Genomic DNA, 16,892 nt, shown 5'->3' on the forward strand with positions numbered 1-16,892 from the left:
ATTAGGGTCGGGCCCTTATCTTTTTCATACTGTTGTATCTGTTAAAAAAATTGTATTAAATACTATTGTTTCAAGCTCAACCATGATTTTTTAACCAGGTTTTCCGAAGGAAAAAACTGGTTATTAGATTGGCGAATGCGGGCGGGCTGGCTGGCTGGCGGGCGGGCTGGCGGGCGGGCGGAACAAGCTTGTCCGGCCATTACTATGTAGTTCATTGTCAGATTTTAAAATCATTTGGCACATTTGTTCACCATCATTGGACGTTGTGTCGCGCGAAATAATTACGTCGATATCTCCAAGGTCAAGGTCACACTATGAGTTCAAAGGTCAAAAATGGCCATAAATGAGCTTGTCCTGGCCATAACTATGTCATTCATTGTGAGATTTTAAAATCATTTGGCACATTTGTTAACCATCATGGGACGGTGTGTCGCACGAAAGAATCACGTCAATATCTCCAATGTCAAGTTCGCCACGACTAAAAATAGATTTTTTTAAAAAACAAACTTACAAAGGGGGTTAATTTTGTTTGTTCATTTCAAAAGTTCAGTTTGAGTTTTCTCCCTTTATCAGATTTTTTTTCACAATGAAAACCTGGTTTTGTGACAATTTTGTCCCTTGTTTTAAATTGTATTGAATTATGGTTAACTTGTAATGTACATGTAAACCATTTCCCACTCAGAAGCAAAGTGAATATTGCTTTGCAACAAGCATAAAACCAGAACAGCCTGCCAGTAACGTAATTGTTCAGGTTTTATGCTATTTGCTGCTCATCAGTATCTTAGGATTGGAAATGTAGCCTTTTAAAACTTGATTCCATTAAGAAAGGGCTTAACTTGTATTATTTAAGGGCTACAAATGGGTCAAAAAGGGTATCTGAGCAGTAAAGGGTTAAGCTAACTTTTTCATACATTTATTTGACTCCAGTGTTTTACATGCAGACAGACCTTGTTCTATGTTCCAGTTGCACATGTCCAGTGTGTGTACATACTAACAGACCTTGTTCTTTGTTTCAGTTACACATGTCCAGTGTATAGACTCGCCTGTTCAGCGCAAAACTGTTCTAACTCCATTTTTTTACAAAAATGACATTTTTATATTTTTGTAACTGGTTTTAATAAATACACATTATTCAAAATGAATTTCAACAAAATTCTTAAAATTGGGGCCAAAAAGGGCCAGTTGGCATTTTGCTCTAACTCAATTTAGCTGTAATGATCAGTGCAACACTGTTCCAACTTGAGTTGGAACAGTGTTGCACATAAGAAAATGACCAGAATCACTTACATTTTCAGTGCAATACTGTCGTAGATTTAATTTTCACAGTATACTTTGTTTGAATAATGACATCCTACTAAAACTATGGTGTCACTTTTGTTATATACATGAATTTGTATTAGACATTTATATCCATAGCAATTGTTTACACTTTGAATGTGTTTTTTAAACCTTTAAATACCATTAAAAACGGTATCTCATTACAATACTGGTAACAATAATAACAATACTATTTAAATTAATTAATTCTAAAAATTATCAGTTTTATTACAATTATAATTATTACTTTGTTAGTAGTAGTAGTTAGGTAGTAGCAGTAGAAGTAGGACTATTAGAAGTATCTTGCTAGTCTATTTCTCCATAATTACTGGCTGGAAATCAACAAAACATAATGACTATGAAGATGTCTGAATTAAATCACATTTTTGGGGTTTGCAGTACATTTAGTTAATATTTCTTGTTTTTATGGTTATCCTTATTTTAAATAAGAGCAGGTTGCAGTCAGACATTTTCTTGAGTTATGGAACCTTGAAGTTAGCTTTAATTTGTGTTCACACATTTTTTTCCTATGTAGGCATTTTTTAAGAAACCGTTTTTATTCTGTCGCATTAAGTCATATAATGACCTTTTCATGCTTGTACACAATTTATTCTCAAAAACAGTTTTCACAAAAGATTTGCTTTGCTCAAGTTGTAATATTGCCTGACCAAGGACATTGGGGATAATATATCAGGTTCAAAATAATTCTTGCAATACTTGTTTAGAATTAAAAAATGTGTCCTTGATGCAAATTCCTATTTTGGTTTTTCAACTTATTGTCCTAAGAATAAACTTGATTGTTAGCAATATTGGTGAGAAATTTGCATAGGAATATTGTTGACTGTAATACATCTATGTCACATTGTTGAGCATGGTACCAATCAGTAAGAACAATAGCATCATACCAAGATAAACCTGTGCTTTTTCCATAAATTAAGTCAAATATATTAATTGCATTCATTCATTACCAAAATTACTTTGTAAACTTTGCTTGTTACATTAAACATTAAAACATATATGGTGCTCAAGATCACTAGCCTCATCATCATGATGCTTTTATCATTGTGTTAACCACTGTGAATGGGTTTTTCGCAGAAGTCGTCAGTGCTTTACTTCTTATATCTTGGGACTCAAAATAACAGTTTCAAATATTTAGTCGTATGATTCCTTAGAGAAAATATACATCATAGACGAACATGCAAAATAACACTTGTGACTACACAATTAATGTGAAATAAGGTTTGATTCATTGATGATAAAAACAATCAAGTATTTAGCTTCATTACTTTTTTGGAAAATTAACCACTCACTTACATTGTTTCAACAATGCACTAAACAAAAAGTGTAGCCTCAGTTCAGTTATTTAAATTGTTATCTGCATTTGAAAAATAGTTTTATTTTAAATACCGTAATTACTTAAAAGTTTTCGGACATTTAAAAATAATATTTAAATTAAAATAATATTCAGATATACAAGTTTCGGAAAATTTAGAGACACTCTAAAAACATTGAATTGACGATCGGATACCGGTATGCAACGTGTAAGAGTCAATTGTTTAAATGAATGACAGCACGTCCTTGTCAAATACCACGCCATAAAGTATACATTATTTTTTATATGATTTACTTAAGCTGTTGGGTGAAACCATTATCTATTACCGGTAAACAAAGTTATTTACCCAATTACGCAAATGTAATGGACATAATGCATTAAGGCATTTGTCTGCCAAGTTTTATTACCTTTATCCGGTTGTAATAACGCATGATCACCAGAAGTTTCACAAGAAGCGCAAAAGGGAAGAATTCTGGTAAAATGGCATTTTAAAATTAACTGTCCAAAAATTATGGAAGAAAACCAGTTGGTCCGGAAAATAAGTCACGAAGCATAATTATTTTTTGTCTAAAATTGGGATGTCTGAAAATGTAGAATGACTCAAGAACAAACACCACAATCATAATGTCCATAGCTTATTTATTTAAGTTAAACAAGAAATATCTTTAAAAGGTATAAGGCGTTGATGTTGTAATGTTTGCAACCAGTGAAAGGAGATGGAATGAAGCGACCATGCATTTTAATGAAGGTAGTGAGTGATAATAAGATAATATATTTTAATGTATTAACAAATACAAATGAAGAACAAGAAGAGGTGAAATTGTATGTTTTATTGTCAATAAGGATTGTAATGACTAGGTTTTCATAATTGACTGAGTAATACATTTGTTTCAATAGGAAAAGAAAACATATTCGCCACTGAAATACTATGAAAATAATGTTGGAATATATTTCCTTAGAATCGCGGGCTACCGCCCCCAAACCACCGCTTTGTCGATAGTGGTAAACAACTGCGTACCGGTAAAGTGCAATCTAGCCTGTTTTTGTAGTGTTTAGTGTGGCTGCTACGGCATGTAAACAATAGATTCTTTTAATTGAAAAGACGTGATTAATACTATACTGCTTCGTAAACTAAGGAGAATCATTTCGATGTAATGTTAAGAGGATGTTTTGTGTCATGACAGTTTTTGATTTATTGTAATTTAAATGTAATTTACAATATATTCATATTTCAGTTCAAATGATATGCATCCAATGTTTTAGTCTGGGAACCAGACTACCAATGTTTACGGTGATTTTTGTATTATTAGCCAATTCACAATTCGGGTTTATTCATTTCGGACCTATCATGAAAGAAGGTCATCTAAGGTCAAATGTGACGTTAAACAGCTACGCCGAAAAAAGTAATTCATACTTCAGTACATGTATAAAAGATTATCCTAAATGAACACAATTTTTACACCATTGATACATCTTACTAAAGATGTATAGAACAATATTTCTTAAATTCCAATATATTGATGTGGATGAATCTATAAAATGGTTAAAATTAAAGGAATGAAAGAAAATATTTATATTTGAAGTTGGAATAAGACATCAACCATAGACTAAAATGTAAGTAAAATAAGACACAAATCGACTGGCATCAAATAAATTGAGTTTACTTTGAAACCAGTGTTTCATTGGATTTTTGCTATCATAAAAAGATGAAACTGATGCAAGCATGAAAGCATTTAAAAAAACAACATTCAAACTGATAAAAATGCCATTACTGTTAAGGGAAAAGTTCTTATTATACTAAACCTATAGATAGAATATTTAAAAACAAAAACATTTAGAACATGAAATAAACAGTTTTGTTTGAGAAAATCACAAAAATGATGTCCATTCCAAGTTTGATGTCTTACTCAAAATTCACATAATACAATGGTATAGATATATAAAGTACAACAAAAATATATTAAGTATATGATTTATGAAATTCAAATAGAAACTAGTTCATGTTATAAATTGTTAAGGATATAAAATGTTCACAGTATTGTTATGTATTTGTTTCGACCCTTGATTTTATTATATTTGGAAATATTTATTCATTTTCCATGTTTGAGAACTTCTTTTTTAAGAAAAATAACCAAGAAGCAGTTTTGCACTGAAATGTTATTACCAAACAACCTAATTTTATAAGTGGAAAACTGTTCTAACTTGAGTTAGAACAGTTTTGCACCAAACAAAAGTTCCCAATTGCTAAAATTTATAGTGGGAAAACTGTTATAACTCCAATAATGATAAATATCTTTTTTATAGTTTGTAATATTATTTCATTTATGTTGAGTAACATATTGAAATGATATGTTGAAGTAATATAAGACAAAAAATGTGTTGGATCTCAAATAGTATACATAAGGGCAAGTTTTTTCTACTTCCTGAACAATTTTGAAAAATAGAGTTGGAACAGTGTTGCGCTGAACAGGCATACTAACAGACCTTGTTCTTTGTTCCAGTTGCACATGTCCAGTGTGTGTACATACTAACAGACCTTGTTCTTTGTTCCAGTTACACATGTCCAGTGTGTGTACATACTAACAGACCTTGTTCTTTGTTTCAGTTACACATGTCCAGTGTGTGTACATACTAACAGACCTTGTTCTCTGTTCCAGTTACACATGTCCAGTGTGTGTACATACTAACAGACCGTGTTCTCTGTTTCAGTTACACATGTCCAGTGTGTGTACATACTAACAGACCTTGTTCTCTGTTTCAGTTACACATGTCCAGTGTGTGTACATACTAACAGACCTTGTTTTCTGTTTCAGTTACACGTTTCCCAGCCTGCAGAGTCTTGGAGAAGACCTGGTCTGTGTCCTTGACCAGCTGGAGTAAGCAAATCCTGTGTTTGTGCTTGTTATCATGAATATTTCCCCTCCCTCTCCTCTGGGGTGGTAGTGGTTAAATTAAGCTAAAAAATCCTCTACATTTTGTACCAGGCTCAGACGTTGAGTTTCATGTAATTGGTCTTATAACATTTTCTCATCAATTTTGGCAAGTTTCGTTTATATTTCTCGGCAGTCTCCTATTTCAAGTAGTATGCTATTAATTAACACTGCAAACTTTCTTCTATTGGAAATCCTGATGCTTTAGCTGGTGAATTTTAAGTGATGATTAATGTTTAATTCTGACTGAGAAGCGGTTTTAAAACCTATAGTGGGCTGGGTTTATTATTTCGTTTTTTCCACCATTTAAAAATGTAGGTAAGAAATCAGGTCTTTAAAAAAGTATCAGCATTAGCGCTGTGGTCTTAAAATTGAGATGGTCTTTAAGTGGATGTTGTTGTACTATAAATCTGATGCTGTTTTATGTGTAATATTTCTATAATTGCAATGCTGTTTTGCTTATACTAGGATTCTTGCATTAAGGTAGTCTATAGAATAAAGATTGTGTTAGCCTTTTCATGATATATTGAGATTTAAGTGATGATTTCTTAATAATACAAGTTTCTGACTTGTTTAGTACTGACTTAAACTATGTAATGTTCATATTATGTTCGAATGTTTAATATTTTTAAACATAATCATTTTTATGAACCAATTGTTAGACTCATTAAACTTTTCCTTCTGAGGAAAAAGTGAAAATGGCTGTACGCAACAGCATAAAACCAGAACAGCCTGCAAGTACATGTAACTCAAAGGCGTTACAGGTCTTATGCTGTTCGCTGCTCATAAGTACATGTATCTGAAGGTTGGAAATTTAATTTAATTGTGTAAGGGATTACAAACTGTTCTAAATGCATATCTAAGTGGTAAAGGACTAAGTTAAAGAATACGTTGCTGAAACAGGCCCGCTATGGTAGCCAGTATTGTTTGTCAATTGAAACAGGCCCGCTATGGTAGCCAGTATTGTTTGTCAATTCAGTGTGAAGAATGTGGTAGGGCTTGGAGAGGGTGCAGGAGCCAACATCCTGGCACGCTTTGCTGTAAGTACCTGAGCCTCTGTTTACCACGCTTCCAACTCTGTTTCACACTCTTTTTAGCTGAGTTTCACCATTGAAATAGAAAATTTCATGAATATAAGTGAAGCTTAGAAATATTTATTAGTAGCCAAAATGCTTGTTAGTAACAATGTTTGCTCAGAAAATGTCAAATTATTGACATTATGTCTTAATTATTTTTAAAATAATTTTCAAAAATTTTATAGCTAATTTGAGAATTTAGTTGCCAATATGAGGTTTTAGAAGCCATTTGTATAATTGTTTGTTTCTGGTCTAGTTGATGGTTACTTTTTTAGATCAAAACAGATGCTTCCCCCACGCTGAGACATTGATTGGCTCTTCTGTCCTTACCAGGTTAACCCCAATGACACATTTCGTATAACATAACAAGCACTTCTTACAAGGGTTTGATACCTGCATGGAAAGTGTCTATGACCCCTTTCAACACACCCACATCACCTGACCTCACTTTGACCTTGCCTTTGACCCACTGTTTGACTAAGTTGTATTCAGAAGGTCAAAAGCCTTGGTTAACCCGAAATGAAGCATTTTGTCTCAGTACTTCAGCAAATCCACAATACTTATTTACTTGCCTTTAGTATGAATGAAAAAAAAATCATTCCATTGGAAAGTTCTTCTTCTTGTTGCATATATTAACAGAGAAAACAGAAATTGCATGATTTGCTGTTTCCTAAGATCTAATAGCAAGCTGTTACTGATGATTGATCATTTTGTCTTTTTGGTTCTTGTTTTGGCCATATTTCATCAGCAAACTTACAAGCTTTATCAGTCCTGTTGTCATTGTAGTCAGGATGTTTTTCCAATTCCAGTTTATCCTTGAAAGTTCATGAGACAGGGGGGCTGCTAGAATGCATTTGAGTAAAGCCAGTCGAGTGCTTCTGTTCATATTGATTGCTAAAGAAGTATGAATGATAGGTGTCTAAATTCTGGAAAACATGATATTTTGCTAATTATATTGTTTGTTCACCCAATTAAGTCTTGACACAAAGGGATGGTTTGTTTTATAGTTGCTCGCTCTATGTGTAATTTTTTTATGCCCCTGGTAGGGTGGCATATAGCAGTTGAACTGTCCGTCAGTATGTGTGTATGTCAGTCTGTCCGTCTGTCCGAAAAAAAAATTAACGTTGGCCATAACTTTTGCATTATTGAAGATAGAAACTTGATATTTGGCATGCACGTGTATCTTACGAAGCTGCACATTTTGAGTGGTGGAAGTTCAAGGTCAAGGTCATCCTTCAAGGTCAAAGGTCAAAAATAATAATTCAAAGCGGCATTCTCATGAAGCTGCACATTTTGAGCGGTGGAAGTTCAAGGTCAAGGTCATCCTTCAAGGTCAAAGGTCAAAAAAAAATAAAATCTTCAAAGCGGCGCAATAGGGGGCATTGTGTTTCTGACGAACACAGCTCTTGATTATATATTTTTTTATTAATACAGTTATTTTTGTTAATACAGTTAATATTATAATTAATTATATTATGAATACAATTAAGTAGCATTTGGCTCAGTTGTGAGCGCATTACATACAAGGCAGTACTTGTCTGGAGCCCAGTTTAAAAAGCAATTTACTGTAGGTTTATTATAATTGCAGCCAATATTTTAATTCATTACACCAAAGGCTTAATTACAGCCCAATATTTATTTTATATCAGATTCAATACCTTTATATAATTGTTATATGTTGCCTCGTAATAAATACTTCTTCACTTCATTGTAATTACATTGTTTCTAGTTAACAGTTTATTTTCTCCTTGGCAGAAGACAAAGTTTGTATATCACTGCATGTTATTGACGGGTCATTACGAGTCACAATCGTGCAGGCCTAAAAATTACAGCATTGGCTTTATGCAGTTGACACAGGCTTATTGTGAACAACAATGCTTCTTTTCCAGAATACCCTACTTGAAGAAGATTAGAATGTGTAAAAACTTAACAGGCTCTTAATGCACATACATAAAACCTGTAGCTTTCCAGGGCACATCTAATTGTTTTCAGCCATCATTTTAAGCCACTTTCTGGGCAGTGTTCTCCGGAAGCAGCGATAGCCGGCGTTTTCACCTGCTACATTCAATCTAGATGCTGGCTACTTTACCCAAAATATAAATTGAATGGTGCAAATACAACTGTTTTATTGCTTAGTCGCCGGCTTCTTTGAAAATAACTGGCTTCTCAAATTTTTCTGGAGAACACTGCTTTCTGGGTAAAACTGGGCTTAATGCATGCGAATAAAGTGTTATCTCAGATTTGCCTGTGCAGTCCACACAGGCTTATCAGGGACAACACTTCCGGTTTTAATGGAGTTGTTTGTTTAAAGAAAGTCTCTTCTTAACAAAAATCTGTTTAGGCGCAAAGGGTTGTCCCAGATTAGCCTGTGCAGAGGCACTTTATGCACATGTGTTTAGCCCAGTTTACCCAGAACGAGGCTCATTTTAAACCATTTATGCCTAGCGTCTAGAAAAAAGGCCTTGGCAAACAGCGTAGATCCAGATGAGACGCCGTATAATGGGGCGTCTCATCAGAGTCTGCGCTATTTGCTTAAAGGAATTTCTGTAAGAAATATTCTAAATATAAAAATAATTATACTAGACTTCCCTAATGTTGGAAATAAATTAATCCAATTTAGAAGGATGGGAGAGTCCACGAGGCATACATGGGTTAATGCTCATGAATCTTTATCTCCCCCAAGATGGCCCAGCCTAACGGTGTCCTGGGTGTGTGTCTCATTTTAATGTTCATGAATCTTTATCTCCCCCACAGATGGCCCAGCCTAACCGTGTCCTAGGGGTGTGTCTGATCCACTGTACGGGAACCACAGCAGGATTCATGGAGTCACTCAAGGATAAGGTACTACACACGGCTGGTGTTTGGGGGTCAAAGTGAAAGGGACAATCAGGGTGTCTTTGACTAAGAGTTGGAATAAGGTCTCAGATGAGCGACCAAACTTTGTGCAGAGAACATTGTTTTATTTACGTACTTCATTAAAAAAAATTATATAGCAAATGTTTTGAATTGACATTTTCCTAAAAATTATTTCATTCAAGCATGCTGTATCTTTATTGTTATGGTCGTTATGGTTGTTTACAAAAGCCATTATTGAAACACATATTTACTGTATATTGATTGACAGAAAATCTGGACAAAACTAATTTAGTGTTGGGACTTGTGACAACAAATTAAGCGGTTCTACTGAACTATTGTGTTAACTGTAATTTTTTTACAAAAGATATTGAAATCTGCAAATGCGTTTCTTTTCTGATATGGTCCATAATAACTGTGAATAAATAAAAATGTTCTTAAAATATATTGAAGGAAATATATTAAGCACTGAAATGATGTGATTTATTATCTAAGACAAAACATAATTTTATGATACATGTTTTTAACAAATATCTCGATTTTAAACAAACAAGTACAGTAATTCTTGGCTAAATTCTTGGCTAAGTAATTCTTGGCTAAAACTTTGGCTACAGTTTCTAAAATTTGTCTAAAAAAAATTCCATTTGGCTAGATTTTTTGCCACAGAAAGTTTTGAGCCCTGTGAATGAAATGTCTTTTAAAAACCTTAATACAAGCTCTCGGTGAGAAAAAGGATTGTTGTTTAAACCCAGGCTGGAATTTGTATATCTTAAAAGAATCTTATTCAGAAAAGTAAAAAAAAATTGTACAAAGAAATGCATTGATAGAAAGTTTATAAACATGAATCACAATACAGTAGAATCTTTAACTGAATAGCCCATTTATCACTTTAAAAGAAAAGTGTTGCAGCTCAATTGATACACACATTTGAATATTCCAATGCTATGTCCTTGACATTTGATACCTTGACGGTTTCAGATCCTGGGTTGGAAGCTGGACCACATTGGCATGAACCCATCAGCGGAGTCATACCTTGTCCTGCACAGATTTGGATCTGTAAGTTGCACTTGGCCCTCTTTCTGATTCCCCCTAACTCTGGGCCTAGTATCACAAACAAACTTAACCCTTCCCCACTTAGATACGTATTTGGACGTGTTTTTAGTCTCTTAGCAAGTTAAATTCAACCTTAGACTTTTCTTACCAGATTCAAGTTTTAAAGGCTTCATTTCAACCCTTAGATACTGATGAGCAGCAAAAAGCATAAAACCTGAACAGACTGCAAACTACTTGCAGGCTGTTCTGGTTTTATGCTGTTTGCATATAGCAATTTTCACTTTGCCTCTGAGCAGGAAAGGGATAAGAAAACTTTTTTGAGCTTTGAGTTCAACTCAACATAATATTTCAGGAGGAATATGTGCATATTCTTATAGCTTAGGTGTGAGACAGTTTTTGAGCTGATTGATATGCCCAATACTCAGCTAAGTGGATACTCATATATCATTTTTTGAGCTGAGGAAACATATTGAGAATGCTCATGATACTTTGCCCTTGTCAATCAGATCTCATTTTTTGAGCTGAGCAAACATTCAGATCTCATTTTTTGAGCTGAGCAAACAAATTGAGAACGTTTATGATACTGGGCCCTTGTATGTATTGTCTTGGATTAATTATAAAGTTTTTGAGGTTTAAAGATATTATGCATCGTTTGATATTAAAATAGCATCAAAAGCATATTAATTACGGTATATAGTTGATTGCAAAAATATCATGCATATGCATACAAAGACACAGAACATTTTGTAGATTGCTGATTGTTACTTTTATATGTTGATTTTTGTTGCATTTCCCCATGTTTAGCATGTGATATTTTTGTTTGTAAAAAAAAATGAATTTCTTCGGTTATTTGCTTAATATATTTGTTATTATAGTTGTTAGAAGGTATGTGTACATTAACTATTTTTCCTACAGGCTAAACATTGAAAAAAAGATTGTATAACCTAAAAGTTGTAGGTTTTATACGCTGTTAGTTAACTTGAAACTTTATATAAAAGTATTTAGCAGAATTGCAGGTAAATATACATAATAATTTGTTTTAAAACAACAGCAATTTAAAAACTTAGTATTTTTCTTTACTAATAAAACTTTCATTCAAATATTATACAATTTTTAACCATTGTACAGTGGAACCCCTCTAAACCGGACAACCCCGGGACTGAGAGGAAATTCCGGTTTTGAGAGGGGAAGTTGACTAATTTACTTTCAGGTCAATTACAAAGCCTAATGTGGAAAAACACATACAGGGCTTAACACTAAGGCACGTCCGAACGACATTCACTGCCTGTACCTAGGTCTGGGCTAGCCAATGTCCTAGGAACATGCCCGACCGGTCGTGTGTATTTTGGGCGGGATTATGTGTTCTATATCAATAAACTGTGTTTTAAATAAGCTTTTCAAAGATGCAGAAATCTTAATACAGTATGATCAGATGACAATTAAATCCCAGAGTGAAGTAGGAGACAACAAACAGATCGTATCTCAAAATATATTTGGAACCCCCTGATTGCAATCAAAAAGAGGCCGACAATTCAGAAAATCTCCTGCGGTTTTCCTGGTAAAACACGTCAGTACCTATTTTTAAACAGAATTCCGCTAGATACGGGTTTTGATTGGTTTGCTCAAGTGACGTGTTTTCTCGATAAAAATACGTTTTAAACTAAAAGCTAGGATCGCCCAGGATCGTCCGGGATCAATGAAGGTATAAAACTCGACATTAACACAAAGTTACTATAAAATTATTAGTTATTTACCCATTTTAAATAATTTTAATTTCTTCGATCGATTAGAAGTGTTTTGACAATCTTTTTTACGCAATTCAATTAGCAAAACTAATATTAAATGTTGATCCCGGCTTTTAGTAGAGAGTTAACCCTGTACAATTGTTACGACTACCGTAACACGTTATTTTGCGACACCTAAAATTCACTTACCATTTGTCGTCATATGGCAACCGCGGCAATCTACAGTAAATTTGCGGCCATAAGTCGACCTAAAAACGCTCCTAAAATTGACTTTAAAAGTCAACTCGACTTATGGATGAGGTACTAAATAAAAATAAAAAAACATATTTCTGTGCCGTTTTTTTTTAAAGTAATAAATCTCCGAAGCGGAGGAATGATGACTGTTTACAGTAAGGCCGACTCGTCTTTTACTTAAATGTCCGCCGATAAAAAAATACTCATGTTTACATTGGTTTTTGAATTCATTAATCTTCGTAATAAGTCCAAATAAAAACATGTAAAAATAACTACGAAAATATTAAACATTTGTGACATACAGTAAAGTGGCGAAAATTATACATAGCAATTTGTCTATCGATACATCGTCCGTTGTCTGCTAAGAACAATAGAAAATCGACTGCTGACACTTGTACCCATTTAAAGTTAATCCGTGTAAATACAAACTGTCAACAGGTGCAGGTGTCTTTATGCCACCAATTATCGCTTCTCGGCCTTTTGACTAAAATCAAAGTGTAAAGTGTAGTGTTGGCATCCTTTCGATCATTTGTCTTTATTGCGTTACGCCTAAAATAGTTATCCGTTAATGATATGCACAACGGTTCTGCTACAAACTACTTCTGACCAATCAAAAATAATTACTCGATCGTTGGATACGCCTTTAACCAATCGCTATTGTTCAACTTCACATGGTATATTTTTTGATTGGATGAAGGTGTGGTTTCGTTGATTTATTCACAACTGTCCCACAATTAATGCATAATCGTTTCGTAAATAAATAGATCTTATCTGAGTGAAGATTTCATTCATTGTTTGATTATAATAATATTACGCACTCACCCTGGATTATTAAAAAGTGTAATTGGACATATTAAATACACAATTACTTTCGATTATCTGCTAAGTATTATTAGATAAGACGTTTTTCCAGAATGCAGAAAATATTCCTCGGGTATCTCGTGATTTACGAATACGTATGTCGAATAGCGAGCGATGCGAGTGTTGGTAAATTCACGTGTTTCACGCATAATGGCAAAAGCGTTGTTGATTATTTGAGAGCAAGTTACAATTATTTTGACCATATAATGAATTTCTGCGTTCAAGATTTTACAGAATTTTCACATCAATAGCACTAACATTTGAATACAAAAACATCTGCTCATAATATTAACGCTGAAAGTTATTACATTAAATGGGATAATAATTTTAATTTGTGAAATATATATTAAGTTCGAAATAATGAATGATATGTTATTATGATTTTGAACAATAAAATATATTTTTCGTGATAATTAGTAATTGAAACGTTGAATGTATCGTTTTAAATATATTCTTATTATTAATATCCCAAAAAATGTCAACTGCCAGTACAAAAGCCCTCAGAACCATGACTAAAACGTCACTTAAACATGTCCGAGATATTAAGGAAATTTACCCCCCGACTTATGGCAGAGTCAAGGCAAAAAACCAAGTTTTTCTAGCCACATTATACCCCTCGACTTATGGCCGAGGTAGACTTATGGCCGCGAATGTACGGTATGTAAAAAAGGTTTTAACATTCATGTCGTTGTTTAAGTTTGGCTTTACGGGTGGGGATGGGGATTCCTCGGATAAGAAAAGAAAAGGGAAGGAGGAAAGTAATAGAAAGTATAAAGGAAAAAAAAACAAGGAAATTTCTCCAGAAATGGCGTGAAGATTACAAACAGAGGTCTTAAGTAGATGAATATTGAATTTATTAGCATTAGTAAGGCAAGCTAATAAGAATGATTGAATCATAATTGCGCATCTCCACGCACAAGAAAATACAAGTTGAATGATAAATATAAAGGTTTTGATAATATTTGGGTCAGGGCACATGAAAGATTGGTCAGGGCTAGTAGGTTCTGCATTTACTAGCCCGAATAGGCTAGTTGAAAACAAAGTTAGTGTTAAGCCCTGACATACTTTCAACAAATTTTAATAGTTTATATATAACATGCATTAATAGTGCAGCATCTTGAGTGTAGGTTTAGGCAACATCTCTGACTCTTTGATCTGTTTGATTTTGTCTTCTAGAGACATTTCCACGCGCCTTTGCTTAGGAGGATGTTTGGGCATTTTTAGCTCATCTATTTTTTGAAAAAAAATTATGAGCTATTGTCATCTCCTTGGCGTCGGCGTCAGTGTCGGCGTCCGGTTAAGTTTTGCGTTTAGATACACTTTTCTCATAAAGTATCAATGCTATTGCATTCAAACTTGGTACACTTACTTACTATTATGAGAGGACTGGGCAGGCAAAGTTAGATAATTCTGGCTTGCATTTTGACAGAATTATGTGCCCTTTTTATACTTAGAAAATTGAAAATTTTGGTTAAGTTTTGTGTTTAAGTCCATTTTATTCCTTAAGTATCAAAGCTATTGCTTTCATACTTGCAACACTTACTAACTATCATAAGGGGACTGTGCAGGCAAAGTAATGTAACTCTGACTGGCATTTTGACAGAATTATGTGCCCTTTTTATGTCCCCCACTATAGTAGTGGGGGACATATTGTTTTTGCCCTGTCTGTTGGTTGGTCTGTTGGTTGGTCTGTTGGTTGGTTGGTCTGTTGGTTGGATGGTTTGCGCCAACTTTAACATTTTGCAATAACTTTTGCTATATTGAATATAGCAACTTGATATTTGGCATGCATGTGTATCTCATGGAGCTGCACATTTTGAGTGGTGAAAGGTCAAGGTCATCCTTCAAGGTCAGAGGTCAAATATATGTGGCCAAAATCGCTCATTTTATATATACTTTTGCAATATTGAAGATAGCAACTTGATATTTGGCATGCATGTGTTTCTCATGGAGCTGCACATTTTGAGTGGTGAAAGGTCAAGGTCATCCTTCAAGGTCAGAGGTCAAATATATGTGGCCCAAATCCCTTATTTTATGAATACTTTTGCAATATTGAAGATAGCAACTTGATATTTGGCATGCATGTGAATCTCATGGAGCTGCACATTTTGAGTGGTGAAAGGTCAAGGTCAAGGTCATCCTTCAAGGTTAAATATATGGGTTAAATTGCTCATGTAATGTCACTTCTGCAATATTGAAGCTAGCAATTTTATATTTGAAAAGCCATTGCTTTCATACTTGCAACACTTACTAACTATCGTAAGGGGACTGTGCAGGCAAAGTCATGTAACTCTGACTGGCATTTAGACGGAATTATGGGCCCTTTATACTTGAAAATTTGGTTAAGTTTTGTGTTTTGGCCCACTTTACCCCTAAAGTATCATAGATATTGCTTTCATACTTGGAACACTCGCAAACTATCATAAGGGGACAGTAAAGGACAAGTTGCATAACTCTTTGGCATGCATGTGTATCTCATGGAGCTGAACATTTTGAGTGGTTAAAGGTGAAGGTCATCCTTCAAGGTCAAATGTCAAATAAATGGCGTCTATCCGTCCGAAAACTTTAACATTGGCCATAACTTTTTTAATATTAAAGATAGCAACTTGATATTTGGCATGCATGTGTATCTCATGAAGCTGCACATTTTGAATGGGTGGAAGTTCAAGGTCAAGGTCATCCTTCAAGGTAAAATAAAAATAAAAATTCAAAGCGGCGTTCTCATGAAGCTGCACATTTTGAGTGGTGGAAGTTCAAGGTCATCCTTGAAGGTCAAGGTCATCCTTCAAGGTCAAAGGTCAAAAAACAAATAAAAAATTTCAAAGCAGCATTATCATGAAGCTGCACATTTTGAGTGGTGGAAGTTTAAGGTCAAGGTCATTCTTCAAGGTCAAGGTCATCCATCAAGGTCAAAGATCAAAAAAAAAAAATCAAAGCGGCGTTATCATGAAGCTGCACATTTTGAGTGGTGTAGGTTCAAGGTCAAGGTCATCCTTCAAGGTCAATGGTCAAACAAAATTTAAAAAAATTCATAGCGACCTTATCATGAAGCTGCACATTTTGAGTGGTGGAAGTTCAAGGTCAAGGTCATCCTTCAAGGTAAAAAAAAATACATATAAAATTTCAAAGCGGCGTTCTCATGAAGCTGCACATTTTGAGTAGTGGAAGTTCAAGGTCAAGGTCATCCTTCAAGGTCAAGGTCATCCTTCAAGGTCAAAGGTCATTTTTAAAAATAAAAATTCAAAGCGGCGTTCTCATGAAGCTGCACATTTTGAGTGGTGGAAGTTCAAGGTCAAGTTCATTCTTCAAGGTCAAGGTCATCCTTCAAGGTCAATTTTTTTATTATTTCAAAGCGGCGTTATCATGAAGCTGCACATTTTGAGTGGTGTAGGTTCAAGGTCATCCTTCAAGGTCAAGGTCATCCTTCAAGGTCAGAGGTAAAAAAAATAATATTTCAAAGCGGCCTTCTCATAAAGCTGCACATTTTGAG

At 34.3% G+C, this 16,892-nt stretch overlaps 1 protein-coding gene across 2 annotated transcripts in view; it reads left to right on the forward strand.

The window, feature by feature from the left end:
* LOC127842282 (uncharacterized protein ZK1073.1-like) overlaps positions 1-16,892 on the forward strand; it is a 107,426-nt gene that overhangs the window by 52,242 nt on the left and 38,292 nt on the right. For both annotated transcript variants that reach the window (XM_052371718.1, XM_052371719.1), the window contains exons 5-8: positions 5,464-5,526; positions 6,560-6,620; positions 9,411-9,497; positions 10,488-10,565. In XM_052371718.1, coding sequence (XP_052227678.1) covers positions 5,464-5,526; positions 6,560-6,620; positions 9,411-9,497; positions 10,488-10,565 — 289 coding nt within the window. The remainder of the gene's footprint in view (positions 1-5,463; positions 5,527-6,559; positions 6,621-9,410; positions 9,498-10,487; positions 10,566-16,892) is intronic.

Source organism: Dreissena polymorpha, chromosome 8 (genome assembly GCF_020536995.1).
Source record: "Dreissena polymorpha isolate Duluth1 chromosome 8, UMN_Dpol_1.0, whole genome shotgun sequence".
Taxonomy (NCBI): Eukaryota; Metazoa; Mollusca; class Bivalvia; order Myida; family Dreissenidae; genus Dreissena; species Dreissena polymorpha.